The sequence below is a fragment of the Anolis sagrei genome, chromosome 2 (genome assembly GCF_037176765.1).
Source record: "Anolis sagrei isolate rAnoSag1 chromosome 2, rAnoSag1.mat, whole genome shotgun sequence".
Taxonomy (NCBI): Eukaryota; Metazoa; Chordata; class Lepidosauria; order Squamata; family Dactyloidae; genus Anolis; species Anolis sagrei.
Window position 1 is genome coordinate 241,824,525 of NC_090022.1, and position 21,190 is coordinate 241,845,714.

The 21,190-nt window shown below is 36.2% G+C and overlaps 1 protein-coding gene across 1 annotated transcript in view; it reads left to right on the forward strand.

Annotated features, from left to right (window-relative positions):
- DTWD2 (DTW domain containing 2) overlaps positions 1–17,819 on the forward strand; it is a 107,232-nt gene extending 89,413 nt beyond the window's left edge. Inside the window, exons 5-6 of the mRNA XM_060761940.2 lie at positions 9,729–9,857; positions 14,330–17,819. Of these exons, the coding sequence (XP_060617923.2) occupies positions 9,729–9,857; positions 14,330–14,500 (300 nt within the window). The 3' untranslated portion in view covers positions 14,501–17,819. The remainder of the gene's footprint in view (positions 1–9,728; positions 9,858–14,329) is intronic.
- Positions 17,820–21,190: the final 3,371 nt, after the last annotated feature.

Genomic DNA, 21,190 nt, shown 5'->3' on the forward strand with positions numbered 1-21,190 from the left:
GGATAGATAAAATTAAGTATGTTTTCACATATATGTAGTGAAACTGTGGAATTCACTACCAGAAAGAGTATACCAACTTGTGAGATTTTAAAAGAGGTTTAGAGAAAATCATAAGCTGCCAAGATGTTGTCAGAGGAATGCTTGGAGTTGCAGTCCAGCAACATCTGGGGGACCACATGATTGCCAGTTCTGATCCTCTCTTTCATTTATTCAGCAACTTGAAGTGAATACTGATTAATGGAAATCATGTTCTGGATCAGCATCTCTTCTCTTTTCACAGGAACCTTCCAGATATTTTAGCTGCAAGGAAGTTCCCGCTTTCCTAACTTGGTGTCATGTACTGTTCAGCATTGTAGTACCCTTTCAGAAGCAACTATGAGATTGCCATTCGATTGTTTTAATGGACCACCATAACTATCAGGAATAAATGCACAATTTGGGCATTGTTAGCCAGCCTGAAGGTGCCATAGGCAGAGCAAGCATCTGTCTACTTGACTACACTGCTCTATATTGATTGGGCCCTTTCTACAAACAGAGGGGGATTCTCAAGAAATCCTGTTGTGATGACACACATTGGCAAAGTTTCCAGAGACACAGCAGAAGTGTCTGTCTTGCTGTACTGGCTTTTAATTTTGCTGCCATGTAGGTATAGGGCTGTAATTGTCCCTAAGGCAGCAAGTCCCCAGTATAATGGGACCAGCAGAGCCCACGTTGTCTGCAGTATATTCTTGTTCTTAGTATAGAATTGTTTAGCTGAATATAGGTTTCTTCAAGTAGGCAACTTCTTGTTTCCCAGCTGCTTTCTGATTGTCCCTGTTCTATAATTTAGGAGCAGAACATATTGATCGTATTGTATAGTACAGCAGCCCTAATACAGGCTTTTGTCTAAATGCTAGAATCTAACGGTAGATAAATGCACTTAATAAGATGAAAAAACCTGAGATTCTCTACCTTGATAATAGCAATCATGTAGAAAATTGTGGGGAAATGGATTTGCGGCCAAAGAGAAGATGGAAATTTAACAAGAAGCTTTTTTATTCCTACTGAAAAGTCATAGAGATCCTTAAGTGCAGTTCACATAATGCATGGGATGCACTTATTTTCCTACATTTCTGTAAATATCCTACAACACGCAAAGATAGTATGATTGCCTACGCATATGCAAGCTTAAGAACATGAAAAAAGTCAGGTTTCGTGACATCAATTTACTTTTTCTGGCTATCTGTTCCCAACAGTTGCATGGCAGCTATTCTCTGTAGAATATGAAAACATGGAGCTCTTAAAATGTCACTTTAAATTAAAGCCAGGATGTTTGAAATGGCTAACTTATTTATGTTCTTGATGTAAATTTCAGCAGTGGGCTGAGACTCACTTTAGCGGTGCTTCTTTTTCTGTCAGAAAGGCAACTGCTGGAACTTTATTTAGCAGCAAGCCGAGAGAGGTTGAATCTGTATATAAAAGCCAAAGAAAATATTCCTTTTCACCATAAAGAAGATATTGCACAGTGTGATAATGCTTTGCCAAGAATATAATATTTTTAAATGATTTGGGCTACACTGGAAAGCAGCAAAATTCAACAAAATCCAAAATGCACATCACGGTGATACTTTTATTAGGCCAAGGAAACGACATAAAATATATTGCGCTAGCTTCAAAGTTCACTGGCTTTTTCATCAGACAAAGATGTTAAAAATCTTATGCGAGAAGAAAAATGATGATCAAAAGTGATAGACAAACATCTGAACAGGATGCAGGCCAAAATTAGTTATCCCTATAATGTGTATGGTAGTCCTGCTTATTGTGTTAACTTACTGAACATGGTTTTGTTAACACACGAACAACTTTTAATACCATAAAATGGCTCTGGATGACCTAGGAAATGCATAGAGAAGTATTCCCTTTTCTGGAAGTTGACCATATAATCATGCTGAAAGCCTAGAGAGAACACCTCTGTAGATATTTACTAGGTTTGTAGTATACTTTGGCTGGAGGCTCAATATGTTGTTAATTTCAGGTTATATTTATTTATTTATTTATCGTGTCAGGAGCAAGCCAAACAGTTGTATTGCATTTTTAACAAACAAACAAACAAACAAAACAAAACAAAACAAAACACAAAGTTTGCAAGCTTGATAGTTGATTAAATGTCCTTTGACCAGTAGCTGGCACTTGGAATTGTGCATGTAACAGGGCTCAGGTTGCATCGCAGCAGATGGTCTGTAGTTTTCTCTTCTCCATACTTTCATGTCATGGATTCCACTTTGTAACCCCATTTCTTAAGGTTGGCTCTGCATCTCGTGGTACCAGAGCGCAGTCTGTTCAGCGCCTTCCAAATCGCCCAGTTTTCTGTGTGCCCAGGGGGGGAGTCTCTCATTTGGTATCAGCCATTGATTGAGGTTCTGGGTTTGAGCCTGCCACTTTTGGACTGATATTCACATTTAACAATTCACTCAACATATTTGCTGAAACAATCACCTCGTGGGCCATCCAGTCCAAACGCCTGCCAAGAAGCAGGAAAATTGCATTCAGATCACCCCTGACAGATGGCCATCCAGCCTCTGTTTAAAAGCCTCCAAAGAAGGAGCCTCCACCACACTCTGGGGCAGAAAGTTCCACTGCTGAACAGCTCTCACAGTTAGGACATTCTTCCTAATGTTCAGGTGGAATTTCCTTTCCTGCAGCTTGAAGCCATTGTTCAGTGTCCTAGTCTCCAGAGCAGCAGAAAACAAGCTTGCTCCCTCCTCCCTATGACTTCCCCTCACATATTTATACATGGCCAACACAACTGCTGCAAATACATATTATTTGTGTTCCCAAGATACCATTCGGCACCTTATGGATACTGCCATCCTCATGAGAGAAGGAAACATAGGGACTTGGTCTGCTTGTAATGATAATGCACTATTAGAATGTCAGATTATAATTTTCCACAGATAGTGTTTTTTTACTTTAATTAATATATTTTGTTGTCATTATGTAAAAAAAATAATATTTTTACAATGAACTACTGAGCATAGTACACTAATAACCATAGTGTATTAATGAATCATTATGCAATAAGGACCTTTGTGAATAGATTTAATACTGAACACTGACACCCTGGTCCTGATTTTGCAGAAATGAAATGTTTTGTTCCCAGGATAATTAGTTACTAATAATCTATCTCTTATTGGCTGACTATAAGATTGTACTGTATGCATTAACTAAAATATCAGTCATATGCTTTGCTGGTCCATTTGCAAAAATGTGCTGAATATTAGCTATGGATGAATATGATGCTTAAGTAAGAATGACAGTGAATCTGTATCAAGAAATAGAAGTTTTCTCCTCTCTTCCAGTTACTATAAGATGTATTAAATCACATTCTTTGTATGTCCTCCTAATGCATTTTAATCACTCGCGAATAATTTGTATCTGCTTTAATCAATTTTATTTTAACTCATTTCTTTAAAAAAGAAAAACGATTGAAAGCTACTAATTTTCATTTATGGCTAGACTTAGTCTAAACATGGCCATCCTTTTCCTCTGTGGTTTCTACCTCCCTTTTTAGAATTGACTTTTGTGCCTTGAAAAAAGGAAACAGTTGATGGTGCTTACTATAAATGGTAGTCATTGAGAGAGAGGCATTTTATTATTCAAGACAAATAGGAAAACTCAAGCTGACTTGTCAGTCCTCCTTTACTGCAATTTGATCCATCACAACAGAAGCACCATGTTAGTCTTCTTGATGTTCTTTTCTGTCAGTTCAGTCAATTCTGAAATTATACTGTTTAGTCAGTATTGCACCCCCTGATATCCGTCGGGAAGTAGCAGCCAGTAATGAACGGATCAAGGCATTGACATCTCCAGACCATCTTCTGTTAGGATATCAGCCAGCATGCCAATGCCTTAAATCAAGAAACAGCTTTCTAAGATCTACAGAAATACAGGAACATTTCAGCAAGCGAGAGTCCAAAAGTGGCAGGCTAAAAATCCACAATCTCGATCAATGGCTGATACCGAATGAGAAACTGCCCCCTGGGCACACAGAAGAGTGGGCAACTTGGAAGGCACTGAACAGACTGCTCTCTGGTACCACAAGATGCAGAGCCAATCTTAAGAAATGGGGCTGCAAAGTAGAGGCCACGACATGCGAGTGTGGAGAAGAGCAAACCACAGACCACTTACTACATTGTAATTTGAGCCTCGTTGCATGCAAAAGGAAGGACGTTCTTACAGCAATGCCAGAAGCACTCCAAGTGGTCAGCTTCTGGTCAAAGGAAATTTAGCATAATGCCAAGTGCTTTTTTTAACTCTGTTTTTAAACTATGTTTGTGGCTTTTAAACTTTGTGGCTGTTTATACATTATAACTGTATCCTCAATCTGCTTCTGACATAAATAAATAAGTCAATTCTTACTCATGATGAATGGATGCTTTAAATGGTTGATGAATAGATGATTTAAATAATCTAGACTTAGTTCCCATCTCCAAGACATCTCATGTGCAACAACATGTATTCCAAAATCTAAAAAAACCCCAAAAAAACAAAAACAAAACCCAAAACAATTTTGATACCAAGCATTTTGGATAAAGGATATTCAACCTGTGTTTTTTTTTTAAATTACATCAAACAAGAAATAATATCTTGTCAGCTACAGGACTCTATCTAATCATAGGTAGAAATCTGCCTTTCTACAGTTCTTGTTGTTAAGAATGCATCAAGTCCTATTCAGAATTCAGACACTGTATGTGTCCATATGTGTGTGTTACACATGTTTTAGATTTGATTCAAAATAATAGCTCTAAAATATTTTATGGCAACTCCTACTCTAGTATTTTATGTACCATCTAAAGTTCATCAGGGTGCACCTCATTTCCAGAGATCACTAATCTTTTTTTTAGAAAACGTTACTGTCATAAACCCAATGTAAATATTCTTGTTTTTTTTCTATTTAAAATAATACTTAAGAGATTCTGTTGATTTGTATGAATGTTCTAATGATCTCATTACTTGTATTGATATATTGGCACCTTAAGTGTCACCTCAATGCATGGAAACATCCTGGGAGAAAACATATCCTGTATAGAGAAGGGATGGGTACTCTCCTAATCCATTGGAGGCTGCTGCAGCAACTATTAGCTGCTCTTTGCTTCAGTGGTGATTTTCTAATAGACTAAAGTCTTGCTTTAGTGTATGTGGAAAGTTCTAGCATTGTTTTTTAAAACAAAAGTGAACTTTCAGATATTTTCATGTTTGAGAAACATTTCAAAAATGGTATTTGAAGCTGTATTTTATTTACATTTTACAATAACACAGTAAACATGGTAAGCAAAAACTGCCAAAACTCCCTCATTCTTATGTTTTGCTCCTTCTTCCCCAAATGTCAATGCAGCTTATGTGGGAGAAAGAAATGATGAGAAGATCATTGAGAGTATTGGAGTTCTAGCATTGTATAGAACTTATTTAATAGAAGTTTTCTCTTTCAAGCCTTTAAAGGTCAAGTAGACAAAGCAACAGCTGCACAGTCACTCTCATTGTGGATGCTTTGATTTAGCAGGCCTAATATGAACTTTGATTTGAGAATCATGACAATTGCTTTCCTACAAGTGTTTATAAGAAGATTGTTAATATTTGTCGTGGTGAAGTAAAGCTGCAGTAGTGTGGCTACTGGAAGCTTTACTTTTGCACGCGCTTCATGTTTCGTCTTCTAATTGCTGGCCTCTCCTTTAGATCTCAGCGTGAGGTTTAATCTATGCTTTTATTTCCCAAAAAGGCAAAGTAAGAAAACATCTTTATTAGAACTAAATTGGCCATGAGTCCTTTTTTAAAAAAAATCCTATAAAATATTATATTTGCTTGCTTCTGTTTCCAACTAATTTGAACAATTTACTTTTATATTTTAAAAATAATCAGTGGACAAATGTCCATTGTTTCTCTTGGTGAAATCTGAAATCTGTTGAGCCCTTTGATAGTCTTACTTAATTCTCTCTAGTTAAGTGTTGCCAGGTTTTCAAAATAGCAACAGCACAAAATCAAAATTAAAGATTGACAATCAGGAAGTTCTTCCTAAATTCTAAATGAAAGTATTGATTTCTATTAACCTAGCTATGTATTAAAGAGCTAATGTGGTGTATTAGTTTGAGCGTTGGACTACGTTTCTGAAGATCAGCATTCAAATCCCTGCTTAGACACAGCAACTCACTGGCTGACCTTAGGCAAGTCATAGCCTCTCGGCCACAGAGGAAGGCAAAGACACACACCATCCTTGAATAAATCTTGCCAAGAAGACCTATGATAGGGTTGCCTTGGATCACCATAAGTTGGGAATGACTTCAAGGCACACAGCAGCAATAAGTTTTGCATTTCTCTTTCAAATAAACATGTTATCCAAATTTATAGGTTACATGATGCACGTATACAAGACATTTTGGACATTCTGTTGAGTTTCTATAAAAGGGAAAGCTCTCCAATCATCAAACTGAGGGCATCTCTTATATAAGAGGCATCTAGCAGTCCTATAACACATTTCAGCCTCAGATAAAAGACATCTTGTTTATTAAGGTACAACTAGAAACCTTGCTTCTGTTCTTCATAATAGTGATACAGATTGTAAACTTTGGTACTTTTCTGTCATTCTTAACCTTTCTGTCTTCCAACATTACTCTGCATTTTTTTTAAGATTGTAGGGTTGAAGACAGGTAATTGTCACATTAGCAATTTGTAAACACCTTTGGAAATAATTTTGGCTGATGTATTAGCAGCATCACTGCAATAGGTAGGATACATGTAGCCCTATTGCTCCTGGCCCTTAAACTCAACACTGCCTTCCATTGGTCTTAGCAGTGTAGAGGTATAGTTGTTAGAACCCCATTTTTTACCTTAGAAAACAGTGTAGGGAACATATTTCCTTTTAGAAGAATAGGAAATATGTGTTGACTTCTGGTTAACACATGCTACTGAATGTGTGCAGTAGCAGTAGTGGGTGGTACAAGTGTAGCCTACAGTATTATTTTGCCTCCTTCTGACAGGACAACAGATGCAGCCAGGGCACAGGTATGAGTATTTGGGGAGCAAGGAGGCAAACAAGGACACACATTTCAACCTCAGATAAAAAACATCTTGTTTATTAAGGTACAACTAGAAACCTTGCTTCTGTTCTTCATAATAGTGATACAGATTGTAAACTTTGGTACTTTTCTGTCATTCTTAACCTTTCTGTCTTCCAACATTACTCTGCATTTTTTAAGATTGTAGGGCTGAAGACAGGTAATTGTCACATTAGCAATTTTTAAACACCTTTGGAAATAATTTTGGCTGATGTATTAGCAGCATCACTGCAATAGGTAGGATACATGTAGCCCTATTGCTCCTGGCCCTTAAACTCAACACTGCCTTCCATTGGTCTTAGCAGTGTAGAGGTATGGTTGTTAGAACCCCATTTTTTACCTTAGAAAACAGTGTAGGGAACATATTTCCTTTTAGAAGAATAGGAAATATGTGTGGACTTCTGGTTAACACATGCTACTGAATGTGTGCAGTAGCAGTAGTGGGTGGTACAGGTGTAGCCTACAGTATTATTTTGCCTCCTTCTGACAGGACAACAGATGCAGCCAGGGCACAGGTATGAGTATTTGGGGAGCAAGGAGGCAAACATCTGTAGCACAACTGCAACAGCCCCAGACTGCTTTATAGTCAGCCTCTTTGGAAAAGCATAGATTGGTTTCTGGAAGAAGCATCAGAGCCAATTCATCAAAAGTATTCTCTCTAGTTCTGGTATTTTGGCTTGGATCCTGCTAAATTCTGCTAATAGCTTCTAGCTAGTTCTGCAAATCCCTCCACTACTTTGTTCAACTTGGTTCTGGACAGACTCTTTTGGCTTCTTGATCCCTGGACTGTTTTGATTCACACTAATTGTATTCAATAAATAATTCTGTAAAACAAGTGGGATTGCTTTCAAACACTGAAACATTTTTGGATCTGCCACCACTACCAAAGTATTCTTTGTAACAATGGAAGTCATATCTGTGCAGAAGCAAATGTGTTTAATAGCACCCTCGTGTTCTTGAATTAACCAAGGAAGGTCTGTATCTGTTTAGGTTATCCCTAGGCAGATTCACAACAACTTTTACGTTGTAGAAAGGGGTCTTCAAAGTATATGATTATTACTTGTTAGAAAAAGTGAGACGTATGTTATAGTATTGCTGCTGTAGCTTTTAAATGCTTACAATTGCAATCAATAGATAGTATACTTAGTATTATCATCCTACCATTATTAAAATGAATTTTCATAGTCATACATTAGAAAGTGGGGAAGGAAATGCCATGTCTATATAGAGATAGCAACCACATTCATGAAGCAATCCCAAATCTGAGAAGGTAATTTACAATTAGGATTTTCTTAGGGGAATAAAATATTTGATGCTATAACTGCAGCTAGATCAGTTACCATAAGTTATTACATTGTTGGAAACATTTTCTGAACACAGTACAAAAATATACTTAAAAATGAGAAGCCTGGTCAGCTATATTCACTATGATTCTACATTTTGACATACTTTATGCTTTATGTTGCTGTTTAATTATTGTTCAGTGGGTTCCTTCAGATTCACACAGAATCTGAGTGTTGAATGGCTTCAAATCCAAAGCCAAAATAAGGTTTGCAACAAAGATCTGCAACTGCTTATTTCTTTTGAGTAGTAAATAATACCAGCAGGTATAGGGAAATGCATTCTTTCAGACTGAGAAACACTTTTGTGGATAGCCTAGAAAGGTCTCCCTCTCCACTTTCATAAAATTGATCAGAAATTGAATAGATGGTAATGGTGATGAAAACAAATAGACTCTAAGGCAACCATCCAGAGGTCCTTGGTCATCTGGCACTTTTCCCTTAATTGGAAATGTTGCTAGTGTTTGCAACTTCATTGTTGGCCTACTATTTTTTTTTGTTTTGTATTTGTTTTTGTTAAACATACGAAGTTAGAACAAGTAAGAGTCATGAGAAAATGCAAATATAATTTTTAAAGGAAATACATTCTCTCACATTTCTGAGTGTCTTTATGTTTCCTCTCTATTATGTTCACTGCTATAAATCTTAGGTGAATACTTTCTTTTGGCTTTGGGTTTGAAGCTATTCAACACTCAGATTCTGTCTGAAACCGAAGGAATCCAATGAATAATAGCTGAGCAGCAACACAAAACATCATTTTTCAGTAACTGTTTATAAATGCAGTAAAAAAAGGTTCCTATCTGATAAAACACATAGCCTAATGGTGTAATGGTGCTTGTCTTCCTCGAAAAACATTTAACATATGCGATAGTGCTAAGTGCTTATCATTCTAGGCTGACTAAATTAATCACTTTCAAACATTTGCAGTGTGCGGTTAGACACGCATGCACTCCAATGAACTCTTTTTATTCAATTCCTTATATTATTGTTCATTCATGAAACAATGCAAACTAAGTAATAAAAATGACATGATATAATATTTTGAAATGATTAAAAGTAACCTTATTGTTTGCATTTCTTTGCTGCCAATTAAGGATCAGTTAGATTTCTAACTGATCCTTTTATTGTGAGTAACAATATATGCATAAATTAGAGTTTTGATTTTGTTGGCATGCAAAGAACCACTGGGGAAACACTGATTTTTAGAGTAAAGATCATATTCATTGTAACGTCTATTTGCTTTATTACTTAATAAACAAATAACTGAAGGGTTGCTATTATAAATGTTTGTTGTTTGCAGGTGGAGCTGAGAACTAGCCTTTCAAGTCAGTATGTAATTCGCACACAGCCCACAAACACCTGTCTCTCCACACTTGAATGTGCAGCTGTTGCCCTTGCCATCATGGAAAAAAATGAGAGTATTAAAGAGGTAAGTAACTTTAAGGTTCTTGACTTTACTAATTGAATTGAAAGGTGCAATGCAGTTTAATGAATGGGACTGTATTTAATGAACCACAACCCTATAACACTTTGTAAAAGCTCGCAATTTGTTAATTTCAAATAATTTAGCTGAAAGAAGCAATATCTCCAAAAGTCTGTCACACTTTCTTACATAGTTACTTCCACGTCTTTAAAGTAGCCATGTAACTAATCTTTTGCCATTGTATGTTTCATCCCAAGCTGGTGATACACCAGTCTTTCAGCAGTGTGTAATATGAATCTCCCAGTATGACCTAAAGCTTGAGCTGTTGTGAAATCCATTTTCCTACCTTAGGAAATTATTTCAGGTAGTAGTGAGGTTTTTGTTTGTTTGTTTTTGTGGCAGGAGTGACTTGAGAAGCTGCAAGTCGCTTCTGGTGTGAGAGAATTGGCTGTCTGCAAGGATGTTGGCCAGAGGACGGTCAGATGTTTTTGATGTTTTACCATCCTTGTGGGAGTCTTCTCTCATGTCCCTGCATGGGGAACTGGAGCTGACAGAGGGAGCTCATCCACGCTCTCCCCAGATTCGACCCTCCTGCCTCTCAGTCTTTAGTCCTCCTGGCACAAGGGTTTAACCCATTGTGCCACGGGGGCTCCTAGTAGTGAGGTGGAGATGGAATTATTTCTAAGAAAGCCTCAGTGGTTTGATGTAATACAAAAATGTTGAGGTACTGAAGACAAACTGAGAAAAATATAGAATAAGTATGATGAAAGATTACTTATCTTCTGAATGAATATGAAGATGATATTAATCCCATTATGGATTGTGTCTTTAATTACATTTTAAATTGTTTCTAAAACCTTAGTGAGTTTTGCTGGAATGGCAATAAACTCAAGGTGGGAAATGCATACTATTTAGTTTCATTTTTGTAAAAAAAAATCTATTGTAAAATTGTTGGGCTACAAATGTCTAATGCAAAAAGAAAAAAAACCCACAAGAGGTGGAATTATTAAGAATGTGTATATTTCATTCAAAATAGATTTATTTGTTGTGTCTCAATCTCTGTCTCCACAAATATACTATATTAAAGATTTGGTTTTTTTTAACAAAAGAATGTTAATTCTAGTAATCTAATGCAAAAAACATGACAGTAATTATAACATAATGTTTAGGGCAAATTGTAAAAAGATGTATGGTTTTGTGGATTAGAATAAATGTATTTTAATCAAAAGTAGTCATATTGATTTCCATTGATTTCATTCGCCCTCCCACACACACTTAATTCATTTCAGATGCACATCTTCGTCATCTTTAAGACTCCAGATGAATATGAAGTACAATTCCAGTGATCCCCATCTCACGTGTATCATGGTCATAGCTGTTGAAGGTCAATTTTATGAGCCAAAGCTGTGATTCTGATTCCATCATTATGCTTATAAACTATAATAAAGTTAATTGTCTTCTCTGTGTATGTAAAGTTTCCACAGTCATTTCTGGATGAACTAAGAATTTGCCTTTAAGTAGGGTATGATTGGTTTAAATCGCAGCAATCACTTTAATTTTCTAGGTAAAATGCAGATTGTTAAAGCCTCAGTTAAAAAAAAACATGCCTAGTTTTGACTGGTTAAAATATCTGTTTGCTTTAAAACAGATGGGTAAGTCAGGGCTGCATGTGACCCCCCCCCCCCCCAATACCATTTTGAGGCTCCAAAGGCCCCTCTCAGCACTCCCCATTGTTTTTGATTTACCTGCTTAGGAAATGGGGACATTTTTATTATATGAAGAGCAAGCTGTAATCCTGAAAATGTTCTTTAAAAAAAGGACATAAACCAGAAGTCGATTCTAGGGATGTAACGAGTGTTTTTGTTTATTTTTAAAGTCCTCCACAACCTCTGGTAGTTCAAGTTCCCATGGGTGGGTCAATGCAACCCTAACCCTAACACACACACCCCACACACACATACACACAAACTGCCCCCTCCACATAAAGTGAATCACAAACATATGTATTGCATCAAATTAGGTCCTTGATCTCCCTCTCAGTGACTGTTGACAAAGGTGAAATGTTTCTGGATTTTAGAAAGTACGAGTTCTTTTTTTCACCCCCACTCCAGGTTAAATGTGTTTATTTTTCTTGTGTATCATAACATTTCACGTGTAACTCAAAATTCTCTTTACTGAAATAGTATCAAAAACTTATTCCAAGGTATGATCAACTCTGAAATATTATGAGGTGCTGCCATTCCAGTATAAACAAAACAATTAATAGTGCTGTCTAAAATTCATTTCTGTTTTGCTACTCCACAAAGATGACCTGAGCAACCCTTGAAGCGAGTTTGAAGATTAAAAAGTATTTGTAAACCCATCTCAATAATCAGAAGCCTTCCTCTCATCTCAAAAGTGTAACCCACTCAGTTATTTCAATCTACTAATCAGCTTAAAACTGCCAAGTGTTATTACAAGAACTTGGAACATGAGAGCCGAGAAGTCTAAGTTTATTCTACTAGGTCAAAGCATAACATGAAGGCATTAGCCTTTGCCTTCCAAGTTATCCCACTAGTTTGTGATGGAAGACTCTGTCAAGATTCTAAAATAGCTTCAGTGCACTTTGCCTCTTGTCCTTAATGCTGGAAATGTTACATAGTCATTAGCACTTTTTGAGAGAATCCTACCAGACTACAATATGGTACAAAACTCATTTCTCATGGTGTTATATTTTATATAAAAGTATAAATGGATGTCTGAAAAATTCTTTAAAATGTTAAGGTTAAGGGTCGTGTAACATAACAAATACTGGCTTTCCAACCCAACTTTCCAGGACAAATTTCTTTAATGTTACTCGATTGATTGATATCCCACTATTCTTCCAAATGGGACATGAAGCAGTTTGTAATAGTATGAGATCATTGGAACACTTGCATATGATATATAAAACTTACATTTTATTTGTTTATGCATCTAAAATGGACCACGTGAAACCAACTGAGAGCACAGTCTAGTAGGCACTCATTTTAGATATTTCCTTTTGCAACTTGGAAAGATAATGAGGCCCAGGTTATGTTTGAAGTGCTTTTCCATGCTGTTTCTTTTTAAAATTTAAACTTACCTAGGCAATCATTTTTATGTTACATTTGTACACCTACAAATACTAGACATAACTGAAAAAAATGACATTAAGTACTTCATAGATCTTGAAAAGCTACTTTTTTGCTCAGTCCATAATTCAGCAGTAGCAGGATGTCTGAAAGACAATTCTTGTTTTTTAAAACTTCCTTAATGACATTTTCCTGCATTGTCTTGTAGGCCAGTTATTTTCAAGAAAATAACTGGTATTTTTTTTAAAAGGGGATTGTTTCAACATTCCTTCCAGAATTCAAGAAAAAAACTATGATGTTAATAGTTTAATTCAGTATTATCTTCCACATTGCAAGTATGCGGATCAGGAATGAGGCTGAAAGAAAGTGCTTATCTTCCCTGTGGTTAGTTCATGACACAGATTAGATTTGAACAGGAACAACCTCATTCATAGTTCATTCTCCAAATTACTACACTACACTATGCTACATCATCTCTCAAACAGTAATCAAGCCTTCATGAAATGGCCTGTAGCCTTCAAAACTATATCCTTCCTGCTGCATAAAATACTTCATAATGGAAGGAAGTAGTTAATGATTTAAACTGTTCGGGAATTCGCTTCAACGTGCATAAAACTAAAACTGGGTGGTGGGAACATCGTGACACCACTTAATGTACTACTTAGACCCTTGCATGTTGAGTGTGAAGAAAGCTCTGTAATCTTGCTTCACTGAATGCAGTTACAAAGTTTCCATTAGCAGGAACCCAACCATATCAGGATTCTCAGTCACAGAAACTTTGTCACCAAATTCAATTAGCATACTCCATTTCAGGTACTGTCACTCAACATGCTTGAGACCTAGAACTACAATATTTACTCGAGTCTAACGCTAGCTTTTTTTGGGCTAAATTGCATTGCCATAATTAAGGTGCTCATAGAAGTTGGTGGGTTAGAATTGCACACATAAACCCACTTGAATGAAAGGCCTATTTGGGAGCCTTCACAGCTTCTAGATTTTTTGGATACAGTGAAAAGCATGGATTCCTTCCAAAATCCATGCTCTTCTTGTCGTTTAGTCTTTGGATTTTTCTTTTAAAATTGGCATTGTTAGTTCTGTGTACCTAATTCTAAACATTTTCCACAAACTATTTTTGTTTTATTCTGCTTTATTTAAAAATAATTGCGATAGTAAGGAAATATGAAATATATGATAATACATAGCTAAAGCATCCTTACTTGAACATGATTTCTCTGAAAGCAGTGCTAGTTCCAATAATATATTCAGGTCATTTTCTTTATATAGCTGCAAGACTGTGAAAGCTAGATAAAATAGTATCTGAAGACTATAAAAAACATCTGAAGCTTATATTTAAAGACATTTTCTTTTTCTTCTTCTTCTTCCCAGACTGTACTCCGTCCTCTTCAAGCTTTGTGTTCTTTCCAGCTTCAGCATGGTGCTCAAGTTCATCACAGCAAGGAACATCTTCTTAAAAATGGTTTATACGACAAGCCAATGCCAAAAAATAAACGCAAGCTCAGGAGAATGGAACTTCTAGTGAATAATGTTAAAATTTAGCAGTGTCGTGTGGATTTAGTAAAATCCCTTTTAGCTAATGAAATGGAGTTTCATATGGATTTAATCCAACCATCTTTTATAATGGCGTGCATTCATATGGCGGCTTGCCCAGAAGATCAAGCAGAATCCAAAACCAGACAGTTTGGATCTTTGCCTTAGAGAAAGAAATACACAAGAGGTGTCATCTTCCTCCCACCCCATATTTATCAGTCTGTGATCTGTGTTACAGCATCTTTGATTTTTATTATGGGGGCCCTTGCGCATTCCTGCAGAAGTAACATACATTTTAAAGAACATTGGGCCAGTGAGAAGGATTCAATAATTGAGAACAGAATATTCTCATCAAGGTATTTGGCCTTGATTTGTAATGAAAATGGGGATTAAACCATAATTTGAATATTTTCTTTTATTTTAATTTTAATCAAACAAATGAATAGACATAATAATAGTCGTCACATTAAAGAAAGAATGAGGTTGTCAGAGCTTACCACTAAATATGATCAGTGGAAAGCAAGGCTTTTGTCTTGGAAACAGCTTTGTATAAATGGAATTCAATACCATACAAATGTAGTAGTGTTTTATTAATATTGTGTATAGTAAACATGTACACAGTGAGCAGATGTATGCATCTTCAGAATGTACAATGGATGTGAGCCAGTGAGCTGGGGCCAACTGGATGGCAACACAATAGTGTTACTGTTTGGCTGGAATTTGCTATGGTGAACATCTGCAATAGGGTAAAAGATGTGGAATTCCAGATTTCCCCAGCCAAATTCCTCTGCAGGTCAGATAACCCTGAAAAACTATGGAGTTCACCTTCTGGGGGTATTTGGTCCCAACCCATTTATGTTCCCCACCCCTTCTGTATGTGTTAACTTTATCACATTCCAGTCTAAAAGTAGTACACCTTTTCTATTCAAAATGAGTTTACACAAGTTTCAAATTGTGGGTACATTCAGTACTAGACTTCAAATTTTCTGTTTTCAGTAATATTATGGAAATATGTTGACATCGTGAGTCATATAAAAGCCTGGTGTACACAAGAATATGGATGTTTGGTTTCCCCAAAATTTTTCTTCTTCTTATGGTATGTATTTTGAAGTATCAGGTTATACAATGAGTTGCAACTGATTGTCATTATTTTAAAGTAATGTCAAAAATGTTGGAAGAGCATGGGACTTTTAGTTTTTTCCTATGGGAAAGGAGCAAACTTTGAAAGTCCTATACCTAATGTTTAAATGTGATGTATTCACACCTTTCTGAATCATGGGCACTAACTTTATTTCTACTTTAGGTTGTTGTTAGAAAAAAACATCTGTATCAGAAACATTAAAATCTTTCCTGGCAGATCTTTCTAGAGAAAAAATATATACTGAGTATGAACCAGTTGTAGAAATATATGATTAATATATTGCTGAGTATCTACATATACAGACATATATTTCATACTCAGAATATAGGGTGTGGGTATCTAGAGAATACTAGTACTTCTGAGAATATAAATTCAAGTAAGAACTGCAGATGCTGACATAAAAACATTTCTATTGTAGATATACTCAAGCAATTGTTTCTATGAAACAAAATAGCAAATAAGCTTTTGTACATATTAATGGAGAAAACTCTCAGCTCCTTTGATGAATTCTTTCATACTTCATGTTCAGCAATATTACAGTTTAACACTTTTATTTTGTTATGAAGTCTATTTTCAAAACCAGGAAGACTAATCTTTTTTCTTTAATAAAATATTCTTTTAAGGTCTGAGGATAAGAGGGAAATATAATTCCCTTAATTCACAAACAATTGAAAGAGAATGACTTGGTGTTTGTAATCAAAGAAACCTTTCAGTTATAATCCTATAACATGTATTTTTATTTAAAATAGATTAAAGCTGCATATTTATGAAAGGTCTTTCATTTCCTATATACTATATAGTCATTCTAATGCAACGGCTTTTTTTCATTATTATTACTCAGAATAATGTTTTGCAGAGTGACATCATCTAGAATTAGAATTCGGTTGGATGTTTGTTCAGACCTTCTGTTTGCAACACATCATATGGTTGAATCCGTTTATTCATTTTACATAGGATTCTAATGTTTAATTCTGTTTTATCTTTATGTTTATCAGAAGTATCGTACACTGTTTTTATGTTTTTTACAAATGTTCCCATTATTTTCAGAAAAAAATAAGAACAGAAAAGATGTTCTAAAACTATTGTTTATGGTTATTTTCAATGTACAATTTTGTAAATCAGATCTACTGAAGAAAAGAGCTACATGTTTAGATTTAGTTAAATATAGTACTTTGGTTTTAAACCTTAGCAAAATATTTAATTCCCTACCCCCAATAATAGGATAGGATGTACCGTTCATTTTTTAAAGGGGCAAATGACTTGTTCATTCTGTTTCAGATCTGGGTTATATACTGTTTTAAAATTTTAAGAAAAATCAGTTGTTCTTCAAAATTGACATGACTTCACAAAAGCAGAAGTCATTTTACATGCTTGATGCAGTATATTGCTGAAATTAACATCATCTAGTACTATTCCTCCATTGAATTCAGCTTAGGCTCTTCTTATGGTTAGACATGTATAGGATCGTGTTCTTAAGGTCATTTGAGTTACCGACACTTTTTTTTTAAAACTCCAGGTCAGTGGTTCTCAATCTGGTGTTTTGGCCTACAACTCACCAGAAATCTTAGCCAGTTAGGATTTTCGGGAATTGAAAACATCTGGGAACCCACAGATTGAGAACCACTGGTCTAAGTGATGGATTTGCTGTCTTTTACCAAAGGGATAGGGCTTATTTGCTGAGCTCAAATTAAAGGCATGTGTAGAAGATTTCTAGAGGCGTCCACTTTCCTGTGACATCCTAGTGTGGCCACTGCCTATGCACTTATGAGAAAAATTAATATTGGTTGGAAGGCTATTGCCTAAATATATTTTAACACGAGCTGAGTGAAAATTCTCACTGCTATAGTTGTAGTGGATTATTGTTTGCAGACTGAGTTGCAACTGATTGTACATCTGTATGCACAGTTATGCATTGAATGTCAAAATGTGCAGCTGCAACCACAGTGATGACCATAGGACCATAGTCTTAATCTGCATATGAAATACATCATGCCCTTTGTGTATGCAACTGCACTTTAACCTACAAGGAAGGGTGCAAATTTGAAAGGCATTGTTCTCTAATAATTTCTGATGGTTTTGTTTTGATATTGAATTTTCCTGTGTCATTTTAGTCTACACAGAGTTAAAGCAGAAATTTTGCTGTAGTTTTCTTCAATTTCTTATTAAATGAAAATTTTCTTTTTTTAAAAAAAAGTCTGGACTCTTTATTGATGGGAATATTTTTTAGCATTGGATGCTGTTTGAGAACTGAATGAAGTATTACCAGTGGTCTGCAACCTGTGGGTCCCCAGGTGTTTTGGCCTACAAATCCCAGAAATCCCAGACAGTTTACTAGCTATTAGGATTTCTGTAAGTTGAAAGCCAAAACATTTGGGGACCCATGGGTTGAGAACCACTGTATTTGATTTTAACCTAAATTGATCATGATCTTTTCTGCCAAGAAGAAGAGATAGCCCAGGTGAAAACTAAGAGGAGCTGGCTTGAAATTTCACAATTGACTAGGAGCTGCATGGATGGAGGCAAGAGCATAGACAGAGTCAGAGGTGATGATTCAGAGTTCGGTGGCTAAGTTATAATTCATGACCACAGTTTAAAAATTCATAATGAGATAAAAGCAGGCATGTAGCTGTTAGGTGGTGTGAGGGTATTGCATCCCCAATAAATATTCTCCCCCATAAATGTTTTCTTCAACCCCTAAATTTCTAAAACTAGGTTAACTAAATATTTCAGCTGAACATTTAAAAATACAACATAGACATCCAAGGGAAAGGTGAAGGGAAATATATCAAAGGAATATGAATCCAGAAATTTGTACTTTAAGTTTGAATTATTTTTAATGTCTCGCTTTCTGCAATGCTATAATCCCGAACAAAAGTCATGTGATGTGTCAGCAATGATGTAGAACAAATGCCAAAGTTTTATAACACAGGATAGAGTCATAATCAAAACCCCGCCCACTGAACATTAAAGTGTTAATGCTTTTTTGTATTGTCAAAGGCTTTCACAGCCAGAATACTGGGTTGTTGTGTGGCTTCTGGGCTGTATGGCCGTGTTCTAGCAGCATTTTTTCTGACATTTCAGGATTCTCTGAAGATGCCAGCCACAGATGCAGGTGAAACATCAGGAGAAAATGCTACTAGAACTTGGCCATACAGCCAGGAAACCACACAACACCCCAATACTTTTTTGTTGAACCTTAGACTATTAGGCCCCCTGGTGGTGTAGCCGGTTAAACCGCTGGGCTGCTGAACTTGCTGACCAAAAGGTTGGCGGTTTGAATCCAAGGAGCAGGTGAGCTCCCACTGTTAGGCACAGCTTCTGCCAACCTAGCAGTTTGAAAACATGCAAATGTGAGTAGGTCAATAGGTACTGCTTCCATGCAGTCATGCCGGCCACATGACCTTGGAGCTATCTGTGGACAACATTGGCTTTTTGGCTTAGAAATGCAGATGAGCACTACCTCCCAGAGTCGGACATGACTAGACTTAATGTCGGGGAAAACCTTTACCTTTACCTTAGACTATAGTGGGATTCCAGATACTATATTGCTAAACTGCAACTTCTTTCAGCTTTAGTGGGCCAATGTGCAGGATGCTGAAATTTACAACTGAATAACAAATAGAGGGAAAGGGGGATTTGGAATGGCAGGAAGCTCTTCTTGAGACACTTATAACGTATTCCCATTGGATGCCCACGATATCTTCTTTAGGGGACAAGATGCTTCAGAGTGGATCCATTTCATAATCTGTGGTGAGAAAATGTATATGAAGTTAATCTAATTCTAATAGAAAACAATCTGCAGATATGGAATTAGAACACTGTATACTGTATTCTACTTTTGGAATCTGGCCATGGATCTTATCTCCCCTTCGTATTTTTCAGTGCTTTCAAACTCTTAATTCACTGCTTTTAAAATGCTAGCTTATTTAATTGTTCTAAAATTGTTTTCAGTTATGACTGGTTGGTTTTTTGCTCCGTACTAATTTAATTCATGTTGTAAACTGCCATTAGGAGAAAGGTAAGATATTAAATGATTAAATTAAATACTGGTTCATGCATGTCTGAGGAATGAGAGATGTGGCAGAGATTGCGCTCTAAGATTTGTTTCCTAAGATTTGTAACCCCCTTTGTAGCTCACGGGGCGCTTGAAGTGGCATGCAGAAACTATGCACCTGCATTAATGTATTAGACGTTTATCATTACTGTAGCACATAGTGCATGGATTTGCATTAAACATATTTCAGTAGGTCCGTAGGCACAAACCACCCACTGTCAGCTGCCACATCTGTTCATCTTTGTAGGATCAGAGTGCAAAGGATTTAATTTAGATTTGTTAACCACTTCTGATTATCTTGATAATAAGCCAATAGAAGTTCAAAAGTACTACTCATTATTCCACAAAATACCATAGCATTTTAATGTTTTCATGAATTAAAGGCCAAACAGGTAGTGCACAGTGGCTGGCCACAATGTTTGATAGTAGTTTGATATTACTACTCCCATGACCAGAAAAATGGCACAAAAAAATATAAAGCACATCTTTTCTCAAAACTTACATTCGTGCAGGAGAATGTATAAAGTAGGAAATTAAGTCCATGCCAACTTACTCTTTCCAAGAATACTAGGCATCGCTTTGTCAAACTTTTAATTGGAAAGGATTATTAAAATGTTTTAATAGAAAGCAATGGTTGCTCAATACAGAGGACAAAACACTGAAGCTGGACTGGATTGTTGTTAATTCTTTACCTACATTGCCAACTTTAAAGCTAGAAAAGTAACCCGGACAACAAGCTCCCTAGCCAACGTGATCAGATTTGGGGAGTTTGTACCCTTTCCCAAAAGTTCTGCTTTCAAGTTAGTACAGAACACCAAATCCAGAATGCTTGTGGTGCCAAGATCTTCAGTGTGTGTGACACCAAAATGAACAATCTCTGTTTATTCATTTCTGGTCAGAGCTATGTTTTCTTTTAAATACCCTAATGGTTTGGTCTCAGAATTTTGAAGGAGCACCTGCATCCATGCAAACCTATTTAGACCCTCTTCTCTAGTCTGCTATCAAATTATGGCAGATTGCCAGGTACCAGGAAAAGAGACTTCCAGAAATACTCCATGAATTTTGATCTCCAAAAGTGTGCTTTAGATCTTTGGCTCATACCTTTTAATCATAGTTTTAAAATATATTGGTACCACTTGATGTTTGGTGATTTTATTATGGTTTTCATATTTTAAACCGGTGTCCATAGATTAAAGTACACGGATGTAGATTCTATTGATTATTTAACAATATTGTTATTGTCAATGTATGCATATGGACCAGGGAAACCAGGATTAAATTTTTTGTGCAGCCCTGAAATATGCTGAACCACTCTGGACTAGACAATGCTCTCTCACACTAATTTATTTGTCATGCCTTTTTTGAGGTAAAACAATTATGGATGCTGCATGGACATCCTCGGAGAAAGGTTATTCATCCATTGAAAGTATTTATTACCACACTCTATCTCATCATAGAGAGACTTAGAGCGGCTTCCAATTTTGACAAATACTCAATGCCACAT